Genomic DNA, 18,675 nt, shown 5'->3' on the forward strand with positions numbered 1-18,675 from the left:
AAATCTGTTAGTACTCTTTCTCCTTCCTGCAAATATGAATTTTATATATTAGATTTTAATTAATGTCCTAACTTGAATTTTTTGAAAATCTAACACAAGCTGTTTTTGATACACTTCTATAGCAAAATTCTTAAATAACCACGTACAATTTTTCAACTTTTCTCAGTAAATGTGCTGTATATTGAGTGACTCCTCGCACACGAATTGTCAATTATACGAATTGAATGTTCGAGGGGGACGATTTACGTGCTCCCATTGGCGCGGCTCGTGGTTCTTTGAACGACAGTGAATTTTAACTCGATTACTAATGCCACGTTCGTTCTAGCCATGACTTGCCTTCGAACGATTGTCATCTCGTTGGTAAGCCGAGAGGAAACTTATGCAGAAGGTCAGAGCTATAGCGGTGTTGTAATTATTGCAATGCAAAGTGTTCGAGTATCCACTAAAACAAAATTCTTGCCTATAGAAGATAAAAAGAGAGTCGTATATAAGAAAAGTAATTTAAAAAATATCTACTTATAATTTTGTAGTTATTGTACTTTCCTTGAGACTTCTTGCGGAAAATATACAGGGTGAGTCACCTAAAACAGGCCACCTTGAATAATTCGCTTGCTCTTAATGGCAGAAAAAAATGCGTTAGACCAAACTTGTTTGGATTCAAGGGAGACATAATTTAATGTTAATAGTTTTTTTCATAGGTGGCAGTAGACAGGAGATATCAAGGTCAACTTCATTTTTTTAAAGGCAGAACGTCTTAGGATGAATGTGGTGACTGGAATTGAAGGTTATTCAAGATTACTCAAAGTCAATTGCAATGAACAATAAATTGTTTCAAAATTGTTCAGATAAGCGAGTTATTTGAATAAAAGAGTACTGTTTGAATAAAAGATTCTGAATACATCGACATACTAAATTACCCTCAGCGAAAATTTTTCTTAGATTTCCTTAAGTACTTCTTGCTTTGGAAAAGTCATGTTTCTTCGAATTGCTTCATTATCTGAGTTCGAAGGAATTGATAAATAATAGAAGCGTTTTTTCTTCCGAAATTTGTTTCAATAAATAAGTCGAAGTGGATTTTCTGATAACCCTTAGTATTTCTGATCTTCGAATACGATTTGATGACACAGAAATACTTCTGTGATGTTATTTATGATTGTGTGTGTTTTTATACAATTTTTCAAGCAGTTATTATTTCAAAGAAATTAAATGCAAATTGAAACAATAAAACAGAAATAAATTAGAATTTCCGTATACAAATATATTCTGCGTTTGTAAAAAATATTAGTGTAGACTAACTAGGTGTAATAAAGAATGGAAAAAATTTCAAAAAATACTTTTCTGTACTATGAACAATTGTTACTAAGAAAGGAATGATTTTTTAAAGATTTTCTTCAAAACTTCTATTGTTTAATTGTTAGTAGTGACATTAGGGTTCCAAATGTATTTTAATTCACACGCGCTTAATTAACACGTGAAACAGTACAGCAGAGTGAGTTCGTCTTCCGCGTGAGTACCCATGTGACTCATTCATGCTTCTTGGTAATCCTAAGTGACGTGGATAAAACTACAGCCATGAAATCCCGACTGGGGAAGAGCAACGGAGATTCCAGTTATTAATTAAAGCTCCAAGCTCATTTCCAACTCGCGTTGCATTTGAACATGCACCATTCTTTCATTTTATTTACGTACTTTCATTTACTTACCCCTTAATATACGACTTTCTATTTTTTATTTCTTATTCTTTATTCTCTGAGTAAATGGTAATTCAATTTTATCGTCAATAGAACTTTTATTGAGAAGCATTTTTGCTATTCTTGTCATTTAATATTAACTTTTTTCAATTGTTAAAACTTTTTGGAAATAAAATAGTTGTATTTTATGTTTGCAAAGGGTTTTCGTTATAAACTCAGTGAACCTATAGCAACTGTTTTCAGTATTGCTCATTAAGATGACGATTAATTAAAAGTAATAGGGGCATATTGGTCACCTCGAGAAATGGTACTGAATGGACCCCAAGTGAAATAATACCAAATGATCAAATATAAAAAGAATTGAATATGGGGTTGCTATATTTTCCTGACACTGAATAAATATTGTATTATTAGAATTCAGTATTTTTTTATATTTGTGCGTGGGGAGAGGGATATTTGAGAAAACTCATTTTTAGCAATACTATTTTTTCATAATACGCTGAAGACGTGATAGAATAAATTTTTCTGTTATCTTCAACCCTCTGAGATAGAATACTCTATACCTCCATGTCGTATCTCCTTGACCAAATTTTCTCCAGTCAAGAATTGATTAAGGGGAGGCTCTGGTTTAGATCTCTCAAAAACTGAATTTTTTATTTTTTAATTCTTTGGTGCTTGAAGAATATGCAGTTAAAAGAAAATTTCAAAATTCTAAAAATTACCAAAGTTAGTGGCTTTTAGATGGCAGCTGTCTGCTATCAGTGATTCAACTTTTGCCAAGTTCTTCTTCAAGCACCAATTGATAGGACAAATATCTCAAAAATGAACCGATCAATTTAAATGAATCTTCTTTCAAATTAAAAAATATACTTTTTTGTAGAGAGTGAACCTGTAATATTTTGAGTTTCTCCAAATTTACTAGGTTTTAACAGACACAGAATTCTCAACAAATTGATTAAAAAACAACGTCGAACTTTCAGGTATCAAGAAATAAAACAATAAAATTTTTGTTCACTTTCGTAGGCTCACTGTCTCAGAAATTTCATTCAATTTAAGAATCAATCTGAATATATTCTTGCTCTAATATTCAAAGAGATCTCTCGAGGGCTATTATGTAACACAATACGAACGCTCTTAATACTTACATAAAATAAAAAGATATACAATTTTTTACACGCTCAAACGATGCACAATGAAATACCGAAAACCATAGGCTGTCTAGTTTGTTACAGAAAAATTCCTAAAAACGATTCTTTTCGTAGCTTCTTAGACCAGAACTACCCCTCAATAAAAAAAATGGCCTTCTCAGTTTGAAAAATCATAGTCTCCTCGAAAATTCATCGGCTGTTCTAGCATTCAAGAACGAGGGTTAAAGCTGCAGGAGGCATCGATCCGAGGTGAAAATATCCCGGAACGAAGCGGGTTAAATAATTCCCCTCGAGTTTTCGCGTGCGCGCTTTTAATACATTATTTAGCGGGGCAGGATGAAATCGATACTTCCGCCGCGTGGAAAGTGCCTATTACATACCTGCGCGCAACCTCCCGACAACATCTCGGCCACGGATCTTTTGCTCACTTTCTTCCCTCGAACTTGACCCCCTTTCCCTGACGTGATACAGCAAGTGTTACGTCGCGTATAACAACGATAACTACTATCGCGCGTTACACGCGCTCTGAGCGAGGGAAAGGGTGAACGTGAGCGTTCAACGATGCACTGCCTCGATATAATGTGTACAGAGACTTCGGTTATTAAATTAGAATTCAAATATTCAAATTAGGGATAAAAATAAAGCTTTACCGAAACTTAACGCAAAATAGTTATTTTTTAAATAACCTTAAAATAAAGCTAGTTTTTAGAGGACTTTAAAATACTGTTATTTTTTAAATAATTTAATTTTCTTTTTTAAGATAAATTCTGTTGGAATTTATATCTTTTTTTCTTTCAAAGAATACTTTGAAGTTAATATTAGAAAGTTCCATAACTGCTTTGGTACCTCATTTAAATTCATTTTTAATTAATGACAGGAAGTCTCATAGATTCTGTGCGATAGATTTTAATTTTTTTGGCCTCGATAAAAATTGTGATTCTTTTTTGCATTGTTTCTAAGTACTTTTTCAAAATTTTTCAAAATACTTCTTCACAAATATTGTAATAAAGGAACCATTTTTTATCAAAATGAGGTAATCTAATTTTTTATTAAAATTTAATTCCATATAAATACCATAGGGAAAGAACAAGCAAGGCAAGACACATTTCTATAATCAAATTGAAGGTCAGAAGGGTTAATTCTGATACCCCATATTTTATAAATTTTACAGGAAAGCAATTTTATAGTATGAAATATTCTAAACTAATTACACATTTAACAAACTGTTTTTATTTAGTGTTTAGATTACAATTGTGTTTCTATCCTTTTGTTAAAGACATAAAAAAATTTGACTATCATTGCACCAGTTATTGCTTTAGTTTTTTTGAACCATTAGTTTTCATGATTAATTTCATGATTAATAAGCAATTTTTTCGTAATATTTCTTAATCTATTATCGAAACCTTTTCTTAGACTTATTAAATTACTTCCCTGAATACACAATACTGAAATGGTCATATCTTAGAATTAATCAAGATTTCCATCTTTTTAACTCGAATATATAGCAGCACTCTTTTTATATTCGTAGATGGCATAAAGAAGAAACAGAAAATCCACAAAGATGGATACGTCAACTTCTTCCCCTGTGGTCTTCATATTGTTTGGACTTTTATTGAATCATGTGAATCGTGGAACATTAAATATCTCATTAATGAAGAAAATGGAGATGCCCCACTTTCAGAATAACTGGCTCATATGTCAAGTCTCATTTTTACATAACAATTAATACTTACTAATTGTAATTCTATTAATTATAATTTTATGATTTATTCATTACAATTTTATGAATATTTGATGATAGTACGTTTTAATTTAAATCTAACAAATTCGTTATATTAATACCGAAAATATCGATAACAGTAGCCGAGATTTAATGAAAGATTTTTTTTCGTAGAATTCACGATTCTTGTTACAAACTCATTTGTCGCAAGTTGGAACACGCTCATAATAAAAAATAACGACATTTTTTGTCATACATATATCACAAGTTCTATAGAAATGATAAAAAATATAACAAAAAACGAAGACAAGATGTCATCGCTAACAAGAATCATATTTTTTATCTAAAACTGAACAAAAAGCTAATCGTTCAAATGTCCTTGATCCATGTACTAATCATAGAACTATGAACGCGTTAATATTGTTTTCTTTTTATGCAGTTAAAAGCACATACTAATTTATCATAGATCTAAGTATTCAAATAACGAAATTTTCCAGAGGAAACATAACAAAATATTATTCTCTAAAAAAGATTTTTAAATATTTAATAAGTATCTGAGTCAAAAACAAGAAAACAGAAACTGGAAGACATAAAATTCATCAGTGGAGTAGATGTACAATTTTCATCGAGCGTGAAGGTCTTGTCCTTTCTCAGGATTATTTTTCTGTAAGAGGAAACGTCTTTGAAGGCTAGGGCCGAAGTTAAAATCACCCTAAAACACCCTACAAAATAACTATAGTCTGTAGACATCAAAGCTTCAGCGAAGATGGTTCCCTATAACCCGATATTCCAGGGGATGGTGAAGGGTGGTGTCTCTAATTTTTAAGTCAGACTAAAGCTCGTCGGCTTTAACAAGGCATCCGTGAAAAGCGAGAGTACAAAGTGAAAGTTTCCCCACTGACGCGAATATTTCAGCAGAACACCCTTCGTTCCAATTTGTTCAAAATTACATCACTCGGTCCAGTCCACTGTAATTTGTAATTTATGAGTTTTATTTATTATTTATGAGCAATACCGCACACCTACTGGAAAACTGTCAGAAGACAAAAACTTCAAATTTTTATTCAACAGCGTGGTATCTTTTCTGATTTAAAGGAGATTTAGAGGTATTTTTGATATTAAAGGATAAATTTTGGAGGAAGTTATAGTTGAGGTAAGGTTCCCTTGGAATTAAGAGTAATTCAGAGATTTTGTCAAATTTGAATAGTCGAAGATTTCAGTATTCAACCCTAGAATGACGCCTGGGGTCGTCAACGACCCCATACAATTTTAAACTTGAAGATCTATTTAGCATGTACTTCAAAATAGCTTAAAAATTTTGTTTCTTTTTTCCACAGGGATTAGAAACCAATCCATGCAGTTATCTTTTCTTAAGATACTCAAAGTAGAAGGGAAAAAGAATTTTTGAAAAATTCTTTACTGCTAAATTTAAATAGCTGTTTGAAGATTTTATTATTATTGGAAAATCTAAATGTTTGGATTTTGGATACTGGAGTATTTGAATATTTGAAGAAGTTTCAAACTCTAATTCTGAAACCTCAAATCTTCATCAAAAGAGTTTATATCGGGAAACTCCTCTATCACGAAAACGAGGACTCCAATCAAAAAAAATTCAACCACATTCCCAACACAATTTTTCACACAGAACCTCTCTGTACTCTAACTGTACCACAGATTCAGTTGTGTTCTGTGCCTCGCGTACAGCTGACCTTTATACTGCGAGGGAACGTTAACAGGCACGAGCGATCGTGGAGAAAAGTAGAACAAGCCACGACATGTGGTATCGGCGTAAGATTTCGGTGTAAAAAGCAGAGTATACACGGTCGACAGCTGTCGAGGAATGATTTTTATACGAATGATCGCGCGTAGGCGATGCGGCAAGAAAGTCGAGACTCACTTTCGAGCTTGGAGAAGGAAGCAGGTGTCGTGGCATCGATCAGAGCGAGTGTCAGGTGCTTCAGAGCGGCGTCGAAGTCAGCGTGGACCTTCAGCATCAAGCCGAGCCGTAGGTGAACCTCGCAGGCCCGTGGAAATCCTGGTTCCACCCATAGCACCTGCTGGAACGCTTTTACGGCCCTGAAACAAACAAAATTACCATTTTTTTAGATGTATGCTCGAAGTAGATGGAAAGTGTGAAGTTTGATAAGAAGTAGTGGTATTATTTTTAGATATTTGGACAACTAGTGCCATTATTTTTGGACACTTGGACAAGTAATGACATTATTTTTGGTCACTTGGACAATCAGTAGCATTATTTTTAGACATTTGGACAAGTGGTCGTAGTATTTTTGTATATTTGTCGATTGGTGGCATTATTGTTGGACATTTGGATAATTAATGGTAGTATTTTTGGATATTTGGACAACTAGTGGTATTAGTTTTGGGCACTTGGACAAGTAATGACATTCTTTTTGGGCATTTGGACAAGTAGTGGCATTAGTTTTAGACATTTGGACAAGTGGTGATAGTATTTTTGTATATTTGGCGATTGGTGGCATTATTGTTAGACATTTGGATAATTAATGGCAGTATTTTTGGATATTTAGACAACTAGTGGCATTATTTTTAGACATTTGGACAAGTAGTGGTAGTATTTTTGCATATTTGTCGATTAGTGGCATTATTGTTGGACATTTGGATAATTAATGGTAGTATTTTTGGATATTTAGACAACTAGTGGCATTATTTTTGGACACTTGGACAAGTAATCACATTATTTTTGGTCACTTGGACAATCAGTAGCATTATTTTTAGACATTTGGACAAGTGGTGGTAGTATTTTCGTATATTTGTCGATTGGTGGCATTATTGTTGGACATTTGGATAATTAATGGTAGTATTTTTGGATATTTGGACAACTAGTGGCATTATTTTTAGACATTTGGACAAGTGGTGGTAGTATTTTTGTATATTTGGCGATTGGTGGCATTATTGTTGGACATTTGGATAATTAATGGCAGTATTTTTGGATATTTAGACAACTAGTGGCATTATTTTTAGACACTTGGACAAGTAATCACATTATTTTTGGACATTTGCACAAGTACTAGCATTATTTTTGAGCACTTGGACAACTAGTAGAATTATTTTTGGACATTTGGACAAATAGCAGTATCTATTATTTTTGCACGCTTATAATAATTTTTTTATAAATTAGGTTCCAAGAACCAATGATTTCTCCTTAATGCTAAGATGTTTAATTACTGACATAAGTTTAACGACTTGATGCTCATTTTATTTCCTAAAATTCTGTGCTTCAAGAAGTTACTAACTGTCTTTATATCAGATAGAAAATACGTCTACTGGACGGAATTATACGAACTCCGTGAAACCACAGCGATTCGAAACGGTTCTTTTTCACGTGACGTGTCGTGCAAGGACTGACAATCGTCTCGTCAGCGTTCGAAGGCTTGACGGTCGTTCGTCGACCCCGAAGAAACGTGTCCCCGCAGACAATCGCCGATAAATATTTAGCACGCATTGTTCGGATTGCTCGTCGATATTTCACAATCACGAGAACGTCGACACTAGCAACCGAAAGTTTCCTTCGTTGTGAAAGAGCTCGCTTTTTATTTTGCCGAAGCGTGGGAAAAGATGCACTTATCGACTTCATTTTGCATGAAATTGATTAAACAGTTTATTTTATTATGTCTATGTCCCCAGTTGCAATAAAATAGGTGTTATGTAGAATTAAATAGATTCTTCATTGTTTTTTTTTCTGGTTTGATTGTGGAACTAATTGAAGAGCTCATAACAAAAATGACTCTTGTTAATTTTTTTCTTTTTTCTAGGAGAGAAAAAAATTATTGTAGCACTTTTAATTTTTGCTGTGAACATTGTTATTTAAAAAATCGTGAAATTTGACAGGAACTGTTTTTATTATGAGCTCTTGCTAATATATTGTTTTGTAGATTCAAGCACATGTTATAATAATAAATACTGTATAGACAAGTTTATTAAATAAAAAAGACCCAGAGGGAAAGTCTATGACTTAAGAAAACTAGTGCACTCTCTAATTTTATGAACATTCAAATTTTTTCAGTTTTCAAAACGTTATAGAATTTAGATCAAAAAGGTGGAATACGAACGAGAAAAATATTAAGCTAATCTTTAGAACCTCCTTTCATGAGAGTAACACAAAGAAGTAGTTTCGAGTAGTAGTCTAAAGTAAAAGATGTAATTTCGAGATAATTTGAAACTGGTTTTCGACCTCTCTTGTTCTTCGACTCGGTGCAAAAATTGGTCTGCTCCAGTTTTAAAAATTGTACAATATTTGCAAAAAAAATTCTACATACTAAAATACACTAGAATTTACACAAATAGTCGCTTCTGCTAATACTTGGAGCTGACTAGTTTTGCAGGGGATCTTTTTATCGCTTTCCTCTAAAATTTAGAGTTCTCCTGTGGTCTTCACATAAAATGAAGTCTGAAATACAATTCGCATAGACTTAATTTTAAAATGTCTGTATTTCTGAAAAGATGTTCATATAGAAGACAAATGGAGCTATATTCTCATTTTATCAGATTATTAAATTCGTACCCACTACAGAAAACCCACTTGTTTAAAACAGTTACCAGAAAAATACCGAAAACCAATGTTTTTAACTAAAATAATTTTTACTCGCTACTTTAATATCTTTGCTATAATCACACAAGCTCTAGTAATTCAGGAGATACGAATCTTTGAAGAAAAGCCCTCCACGTGAATCAGCTGTAAAACCTGTAATTTCAAAACTTTTGAAAAACCCTTGAAGATACTGAAGATCGCTGAAGACTACACGTATCCAAATTTGACCAAAATCTAAGACGTTACAAGAGCCCGATTTCGCCTGAAACGACCCAGCCCCGACATTCCTGAAACGCCCTGTAGCTGCTCCTAAACACCGTTTCGGCTCCAGGAAGCGTCTATTTCCGGCTTTCTTCCGCTTCGGGTCGAACCAGTTTCGCGATCGCGTCCTCGAGCGTGTCCCATTCGAGCGCAGGCCGCGTCTACAATACAGCGTGTCACTGACGACTGCACAATCGTTATTGTTAGCTTCGCTGGCCCCTATAGTTTTCGTCGGCCAGTTCCCGGTCGCGTGACCGGCAGGGAGCACCGACCGCTTCCTGTCCATCCTCCTGGCTGGCGTGCACGCACGCGCTCGCAGCCACCGCGCACGCGATTACGCCTCCCGTGTTTTCGGCGCAACGAGAACGCGTAAACCTGTTCCCATAGCCGTGAATCCTCGGCGAGCGCTATTTTTATCGATCGGCCCCGTGATCCAGACCCGAGCGAGGACCTTTCGACGCGACGAGCTTGGGATTTCGACGCTGTCAACGGCTCGAGAAGGTGATGCCACTGTTACGTACGCTTTGCCCATGTGACCTTTTTTAACCCTTAAGAGCTGGAATGCACTGGGCGCATTGATGAAGACCCCTCGCGTGTGTCTGTTTTATGTAACAGTTTTCGGGGAATTGTAACCAAGAGGTTAGGTAACGCCTGTGTCCTCAGTACTTTTAATATACAAAATGTGGGTATTTAAGGGGCTGGAGTTAGGCCTAGAGGCTTAGTTCTTGAGTAGTATGAGAATGTTACGCTGTTCGTTCACTCGTTGTAAGATCGAGGCTTTAGTCTTTTGAATCACTGCTATTTGTCATGGAGTATGAATTAGCTACTGCTAGATATTAAATATATGTTATGCTTTGCCCATGTGACCTTTTTAACCCTTCTTGAAAGCTGGAATGCACTGGGCGCGTTGATGAGGACCCCTCGCGTGTGTCTGTTTTATGTAACAATTTTCGGGGAATTGTAACCAAGAGGTTAGGTAACGCCTGTGTCCTCAGTACTTTTAATATACAAAATGTGGGTATTTAAGGGACTGGAGTTAGGCCTAGAGGCTTAGTTCTTGAGTAGTATGAGAATGTTATGCTGTTCGTTCACTCGGAAGATCGAGGCTTTAGTCTTTTTTGAATCACTGCTATGTGCTATGGAGTATGAATTAGCTACTGCTAGATATTAAATATATGTTATGCTTTGCCCATGTGACCTTTTTAACCCTTCTTGAAAGCTGGAATGCACTGGGCGCGTTGATGAGGACCCCTCGCGCGTGTCTGTTTTATGTAACAGTTTTCGGGGAATTGTAACCAAGAGGTTAGGTAACGCCTGTGTCCTCAGTACTTTTAATATACAAAATGTGGGTATTTAAGGGGCTGGAGTTAGGCCTAGAGGCTTAGTTCTTGAGTAGTATGAGAATGTTACGCTGTTCGTTCACTCGTTGTAAGATCGAGGCTTTAGTCTTTTGAATCACTGCTATTTGTCATGGAGTATGAGTTAGCTCCTGCTAGATATTAAATATATGTTATGCTTTGCCCGTGTGACCTTTTTTAACCCTTGAGAGCTGGAATGCACTGGGCGCATTGATGAGGACCCCTCGCGTGTGTCTGTTTTATGTAACAGTTTTCGGGGATTTGTAACCAAGAGATTAGGTAACGCCTGTGTTCTCACTACTTTTAATGTACAAAATGTGGGTATTTAAGGGGCTGGAGTTAGGCCCAGAGGCTCAAGTTAGAGAACGTTACGCTGTTCGTTCACTCGGAAGATCGAGGCTTTAGTCTGTTTTGGATCACTGCTATTTGCCATGGAGTATGAATTAGCTCCTGCTAGGTATTAAATGTATGTTAAGCGTTAAATCTGTATGTGTTTTCTGTAGAGCCAATCAGATCCACTGACAACTTCTGAGCTTCCAACAGAGTCTTACGAGGAAGAGTTTTTAGGTGTCTGCCTACGATTACTCTGGTTCTGGGATATGTTATAGAGGACCGAGAAATAAGAGATACATGTATGTTTCTTTGTATTAGCTTGTTTTCATATTTGGACAGGGGACCATCTTTCAAAATAGTCAAAGTTGATAGGATGAAAGACGAAAGATAGCCTGAGGTTAGCTCAAAGATTATTATCAAACTTGGCATAACTTTAATTTGTATCATATCTTAGTGGGTCAGTGATGTTCTTGTTTTCAGTCATCTTTATCAGAGACTCTTATAAACTACACCTAATCGTTTAAATGCACGTTGAATAAATTCCTGTTATTCCAATAAAATGAAGAGAAAGTAATCCTGTAAAAAGAATTAATTCCGAGAAAAATGGATGTGGGTTAGTCTGGCTCTGAGGTACAGAAATTCTCATTGAACAATGGGATGTCTGTCATCCTAGTCATCCTGTCATCCTGTTAATCTAGACTCCAAAACATCGAATATATTTCTAAACCGAAAGATATTTGTCCCATCAATTCGAAAAATGACGTTTGCAGAAAAACATATGTTTTCCTTTGTCTTCTCAATTACAAATAACGAAGGCAGACATGATTACAATGACATAGTGCGTCAAGATATCGCTCAGATACATTGGCCCTTAAACTGGAGCTTCTGATAGTGTGTAGCTGTCACTTAAAAAAGCCTCTAACTGATAATTTTCAGAATTAAAAAATTTCCTTTTAACTGCATATTCCTCAAACATCAAACAAGTAAAGAATCTAAAAGATTAATTTCTGAAGGTTTCTAGACCAGAACCTCCCTTAAACAAAATACTCCCCCTACTCTTCGTTTTTCTCAATTTCGAAAATAATTTCAAACACTTGGCCAGCAGATGTAATTGGCTGTGACGAAATCGAATAAATTTCGTTCCACGAAACAGACTGATTCATAGAACGAGTCCATAGAACATTAAACCGCAACCTGTTACGCTATCGGTTTTTGCGACAACTCGGTGAAAAATGTGGTGCAACCTGTTCAAAAGTGTGCCGTGCTCGGTGCATTCAATATGCATACGACGACGTTACGCCCGAGACTGACGAGCGAACTTCAAAGCCACCGATTCGCCCGATCCGTGTACGTTGATTCAACGCTGGCTCCTGTCCAGAAGCTCCAAAAGCCGAGATAAAATGACGCTCGGCGTTAACTGTGCCTGGAAACGGTGCGTATTGCCCGCCAGGCATTTCGTTCAATCGATTGGTGGACGTGAGCCATCCTCATACAATGTCCTTTGGGGTCAATCGGGTTATTAAAGTAACCACTAATACTCTGACTTATCATTTGTGCATCACGAGAAGTCTCTTGGAAAGCATTAGGGGCAATGCTTCCCAGGAGACTTCTGGGACACGAAAGTACATTCCCTCAACTGGCATTAATTGAGATTTATGTTTCCCTCATTTGCGATGTTACTGAAATTTCTGCAAGAAATTAATACTAGAACTATGGATACTGACGTGTGTCTGTTTTTATGCCAAAATTAAAGGTTTTTGACAAAATATGTAGTGTTTGACGACAGATGTCAGAAATGTCTCATAGACTTGTGTCTTCTTGAACTCTCATTGAAAATGAGAAATTCTTTTAATGCCTTTTCTTCTTTCCAAAACCATAAATTCTATATACTAGATGTCAATACAGGTCTCAACTCCAATTGTTTAAAAATATGACGTAGGTCGTTTTACCTTACAACCACAAAACTACCAGCTGCTCAACCGAAATCTTTCCCAGTAGATAAAAGTCTCTACTTTCAGCCAATTCCCTGAATGCCACGATTTCGCCGCAGCTTCAGTGCATAAACTTTGTCAGGGTCATCGGTGGGCAACTGATTAAAAAAGTTTAGATTAATCAACTCAGGTTAGACTGTTCCACGGAGCAGAACTGGTGTTGGCACGCCTATGCGAGTATTTCCAGCCGAAGTTGGCTGGTCTCGGTCGGCCAAGGGAATTAATAATTGCCACTTTCATGGTCAAACTTCGCACGCAACCGATTCGGAGCTGGCGCTAAATGCACACGCCTTGGCTTTTCCAGGTCTTCCGCGATAAATGGAAATCACACGAACAGACGGTCATCTCTCGAGGCCAGGTCCATTGCGCAACCAGTTTCCGCGTTGAGAATTATGCACGCAGCCGTCCTCTGATTTATGCCGACACGATTTCCACCAGAAAGCACTAATACGCTGAACGTGTTCTCGATGTTGCACGTTTCTTTTCTGTCGCCGCGATATGCCTGGGAACTCCTTCTACAACGTGATCTATTTATTAGCAGTCTACTTGGTTTCTAGAATGTGCTAGTTAGAGGATTAACCGAGGAATGAAATATTTGGGAAAGGTTTGTGAGAGTAATAATAGGAAGCTGTGGTATTCAACCTTTTTGTAATTAAAAATTATTCAATTTTTAAATACTTAAATTTTGAAACATGCAAAGGATTGAAATTTTTAAATACAGTTACTGATATTCTCAAATATTTCAACTATCTAAATATTCAAAAATTCTTAGTCTTCAAAATTATTTTAACAATTTCGATTTTCTACAGAATCCATTTCAGTGATTTCAACAATACCTCAAATTCTCAAACCAGTACACAGATTCTTGTGCCTCCTATATCCCACAGAATACATCCCTCAACCAAAACGAGAACCTGAGGCTCACAAAAATCCCCCCTTCGCAGAGCAAAATTCCCAAATTAAAAAATATTCACTCCCAGTAGTTTCAAAGCCCAGGCCACAGTTATATCACACTCTGGCCAAAAAATTCGCGAGCAGGCTTATCGCGAAGGGCGCCCAAGGGACCTCCATCAGCGGAACGAAGCAGAGGAACAGAAACCATGGCCGCCTTTTTATTCCTCGCGAACGATACAGCAGAAACGTTCCATTGTTTCGTTGGTGGAAAGGGGGTGGGAGTAACGAGAACGTTAATTCCGTGCCGAGGCCGACGACAAATTAATTGAAGCACTCTGCCACGACCGAGCACAATGAGAAGTAGAACGGCGCGAAGATGGTAAAAAAATATATGAGAGCAGAGAGGAGAGGACGAAAAAGGAGGGGGAGAGATCGCCTTGGCGTAAAGACAGTAGTAAATTCATTCAGGAGAGGAGACCATTCATCGCTTCATTCACTCGCGTTTCCTTTCGGGGTTCGTTGTCTTCGCGAATGAGTCACTGTTACGCGCGTCCGTCGCTGCCGTATGGGAGAACGAGAAATGTCAGTGACTCCGACGAGGCTCTTGCGAAATACGCTCGCTTGAGGTGAATCGCTGAGCAGAATGTGAGAATATTGACTCTCGGTAGTTCGAGTGATTAATTCTGATTTTTCTTCAGTTTTGAATTTTACTATCCAAACAGATGATTCGTGAAACTGGATGTTTGATAGTTAAAATATTTGAGAATGTTAATAGATATTTGAGTTTCTAACATTAGAAAATTTCCATTGCTTGAATGTTTCAAAATTTAGGTATTTAAATGTTAAACACAGTTTCATTAAAGAGAGTTAAATACTACACTATTCTGTACTTTGAAGCTTGAAATGTTTGAGTACGTTTTAAAATATACTTAACTGTTGAGTATTTAAAAATTTGAATACAAAAAATTGGATATTTGCAGAATTGAAACTTGAAACAACAGCTAACTTCAAAGGTTAAAAGTTAAAAATATAACAATATTTTTTTTTGGTGAAATTATTTCATTTCAAGTATAATTTATATTACATTTTTCTTCAAATTTCAAATAGAGACAATTTCAATTTTATTATTATTCAAATCTTCAAGTAAATAATAATTTATATTCCACTCTTACTCAGCCCGCAAATAAGTGACAATTTGTATTCTAGTTTTGTCCAAAGTTCAAATAAATGATAATTCATATTCAATTCTTATTCAAACTCCAAATAAATTATGATACTCTATATTGAGGAAACCAAAAGAGTAAAAAATAAATTATTATTACTCTTATTCAGTCTGCAAATAAGTGACAATTTGTATTCTAGTTTTGTCCAAAGTTCAAATAAATGATAATTCATATTCAATTCTTATTCAAACTCCAAATAAATGATGATACTCTATATTGAGGAAACCAAAAGAGTAAAAAATAAATAACTAAAGTGAATAAATCCCACAATCTACTACTACAATCACAACTACAGTTTACGTAATGCATCCTCCTAATAATACATCACTGTATCATAGCATTTCATTCACAGTCTCCTCCGAGGTACCAGATAAGACAAGATCATTCAGAAATTCGTCGTCGTTGGAAGAATAGAACAGGCATCGTCGAAGTAGCACACGATCTGCGACTGACCTATCTCAAGCTGAGATTCAGAGCCATGACGAAACAGAAACGAAATCCGATACCGATTCTGTCGGCTGATGTCGCTTGTTTGTTGCCGCTGCCATTGACTTGGGCCGTATTTATAGGTAGTACACATCGATTCAGCACGAGACAGCTTGCAGTACCAGTCTGACGAGTGGCGAGTTGATGTTTATCATCTCCTCGCTTGAAAAATGTAAAATGTACGAGAGACGATCAACTGTGAATCGCGGTAACAAGTGTAACGGCAGACTAACTAATCGTCCCGACACTTTATCTGTTTGCGATCACGTGGCATTTAAGACGAGTCGTCGATTACACTCTGCTTCTGAACGTTTTATTTAGAAAGAGGGAACGAGATTCATAATTTATGGCTTCTGTTCAGTGTTCTGGGGGAGCGGGAGAAGAAGGGATTTTAATTGGAACTTACAAGATTTAGTTACATAATAATATTGTAGCTTTTGAAACTACTATTTTATATAGTGTAGGAAGATTAATGTTCTTATGGTTAACTACTGAGATATCAATCACTGTTTTTCATGACCAGTTTTTGTCGATGAGTCTGTTAACTGTGTAATCCTATTTGAAAAGTGTGTACTTACTCTGTGTGTACTTACTCTGCACAGGACGAGTATACTCGTGTAAACGTGAAAAATTGCTATTTACTCATGACAAATACACTTGTCATGGCATAAAAAGTTGCAATTTTTTTGTGATGAATGTACACAGAATTATCCTTTTATATTTTTGACACCTTTTGTCCAATACCTTGTGTAACTTACATTATTTATAATCAGTAAAGTGTCTCATAAACCACTCTATACATCATCTAGAGCAGGGCTGGCTAACTTCTTTCGACCACGAGGCACGTGCTCCCACCACCAGTCCTTCTCCCCACTACTCCTACTCCACGAGCGATGGCGTAAGTGTGAGTGGTGCCTGATGTTGAATAGTGGGGATGAGTTAAGGAGCAAGTAAGAGGGGGAAATAGCCACATGTGTCTCGCGAGCCAGCAGTCAGCCAGCTCTAATCTACAGCATCAACCGCTAGATCTCTAATAACTCGTTCTATATGCCAATGCAACTATAAATACTTAATCCCCCCACAAAAAATAGAACAAAGAAGGCCTGGACTTGCGTGGTAAAAAAGAGATGCATCCAACGTCGAATCAATTTCTGAAGAGGAATTCAAATGAAGACATTAAAGCCATGATGAGGCCAGTTTTTGGTATCGCAGGGAGAGATCGCGAGGATCTCCTCGTTATTTTACAGGGTAGCGCTTCGAGTTTCCTGTTCCACTGTGCGTGCGTCGCACGAAAGAGGCCGAGGGCCGCGTGCACGAGTGCATCCACGACTACCGTTCTCCGCGTCGCGATGCAGTCGCCTCGAAGGGTGCATTTTAATGCGCCCTTGGCGCAGGAGGCCACTTTAACACTTCATAAATTAATTAGCAAGAGTATGACCTATTAATGGCCGTTTTGTCGACAGCTCAAGCGGCTGACCACCTGAGACGGAGACACCCCTTTCTCGCTTCGTGAAGTGTTAATTTAGAGGGCGTTTCAAGACACGTGACCCTTGAAATATTGCTTGAATTTAAATCTTTGGAGATTTAGTGAAGTTTCAGATTTGAACCATACTGCATTTTCGGTTTTTAGATGAAAGACAATTGAAACAGGAATGAAGAAACTTATAAAAAAATAAATAAATATATAGCACTTTATCAAGGTGCCATGACTGATTTGTTTGATTAATACTAGAACTACCAAACTTATACACATTCTATCCTTTACAAACTTTACTTTTTCGCAGCTAGTGCTGAATAATACCAAAGAAACACATGAATAAACGTTATTTCTGTAAATCACATAACTTTTCAGACATTCACAATTGGAGCACATTGTTAAAATTAAACACAGATTAATCATGGTAGTTCTAATTTTAATAAAATAAATGAATGTAGGCACAATATGAATACAATTTGATTAAATAAATTTATTTGAGGTTTTGTTTATTTGTAAAGCACATTGAGAATGCATTGAAATATTTTTCTTAACAATAAGTGATCACTATACGTACTCTTTTACTGATATTCTCCTTTTTTATATAATAATAGTGATCTTTGAAAACTTACTCAAATGTGAAATTAATAGAACGAAAAGAATAGAAAATGTAATATTCTTTCTAAAGACAAATATTTGCTTTGAAACATTTTCTTTATGAAAAATTATACGAACTTCTTTGTTCTGTAATTTTTGGTTTGGTTTCTACTAACTTTACTAAAAATATATACGTATTAATTTTTACTTTCATGAATCAAATAAAGCCTAGTGATAACAAGGTCTTTTTTAAAAATAATTCTGCCTCGATGTTTGTTTAAGGTTGCTCGTTTGCATTATTCAGTCATTTAAAATATTATGAAATATCTGTATTAAAAGAAAATATCTCTCCTATTTCTTCTAGATATATTTTAATTCTTAAACTAAAATTCAGAAAAGTGTAACGAATACCACAGTACATTAAAGTTGCATTAGATTAGGAAGGGTCGAAGGTGATTCCAGATACTCCACTATCATTTCAAAGTTAATACATCAACTTGACCAATTGAAATTTATGAAGGCAAACAAAAATATACACAAAATTTCCACTAAATGTGATAAATACATCAACATACTAAAAAAAATGTAACAATGTTACACTAAAATTAATTGACCACATTTAGATGCACGTTTTCATTGTTTAATAATAGTAAGAATATATTCAAAAATTTTACAGTAAGGATTTATTAATAGTCTAGGAATTCATTAAACAAATTTCAGTAATAACTATTATTAAAAACTATTGAAGTAGAAAGAGACAAATACAAATAAATTTCTCAAATACTTCTAATAATAAGAAAAGTCAGACATTCTTTACTTGAAATCATAATTTCTAATTTACAAGACTTTTTATGAAGATTTTATATTTTAATTACACTGTGACCGTTTATGCATTCACTGAAATTTTTAAGGCGAAAAAATCACAGGATTCA

At 35.8% G+C, this 18,675-nt stretch overlaps 1 protein-coding gene across 3 annotated transcripts in view; it reads right to left on the bottom strand.

The window, feature by feature from the left end:
- Utx (Utx histone demethylase) overlaps nucleotides 1–18,675 on the bottom strand; it is a 183,852-nt gene that overhangs the window by 31,239 nt on the left and 133,938 nt on the right. For all 3 annotated transcript variants that reach the window (XM_076391159.1, XM_076391158.1, XM_076391160.1), the window contains one exon: nucleotides 6,457–6,635. In XM_076391159.1, coding sequence (XP_076247274.1) covers nucleotides 6,457–6,635 — 179 coding nt within the window. The remainder of the gene's footprint in view (nucleotides 1–6,456; nucleotides 6,636–18,675) is intronic.

Source organism: Calliopsis andreniformis, unplaced genomic scaffold (assembly GCF_051401765.1).
Source record: "Calliopsis andreniformis isolate RMS-2024a unplaced genomic scaffold, iyCalAndr_principal scaffold0022, whole genome shotgun sequence".
NCBI lineage: Eukaryota > Metazoa > Arthropoda > Insecta > Hymenoptera > Andrenidae > Calliopsis > Calliopsis andreniformis.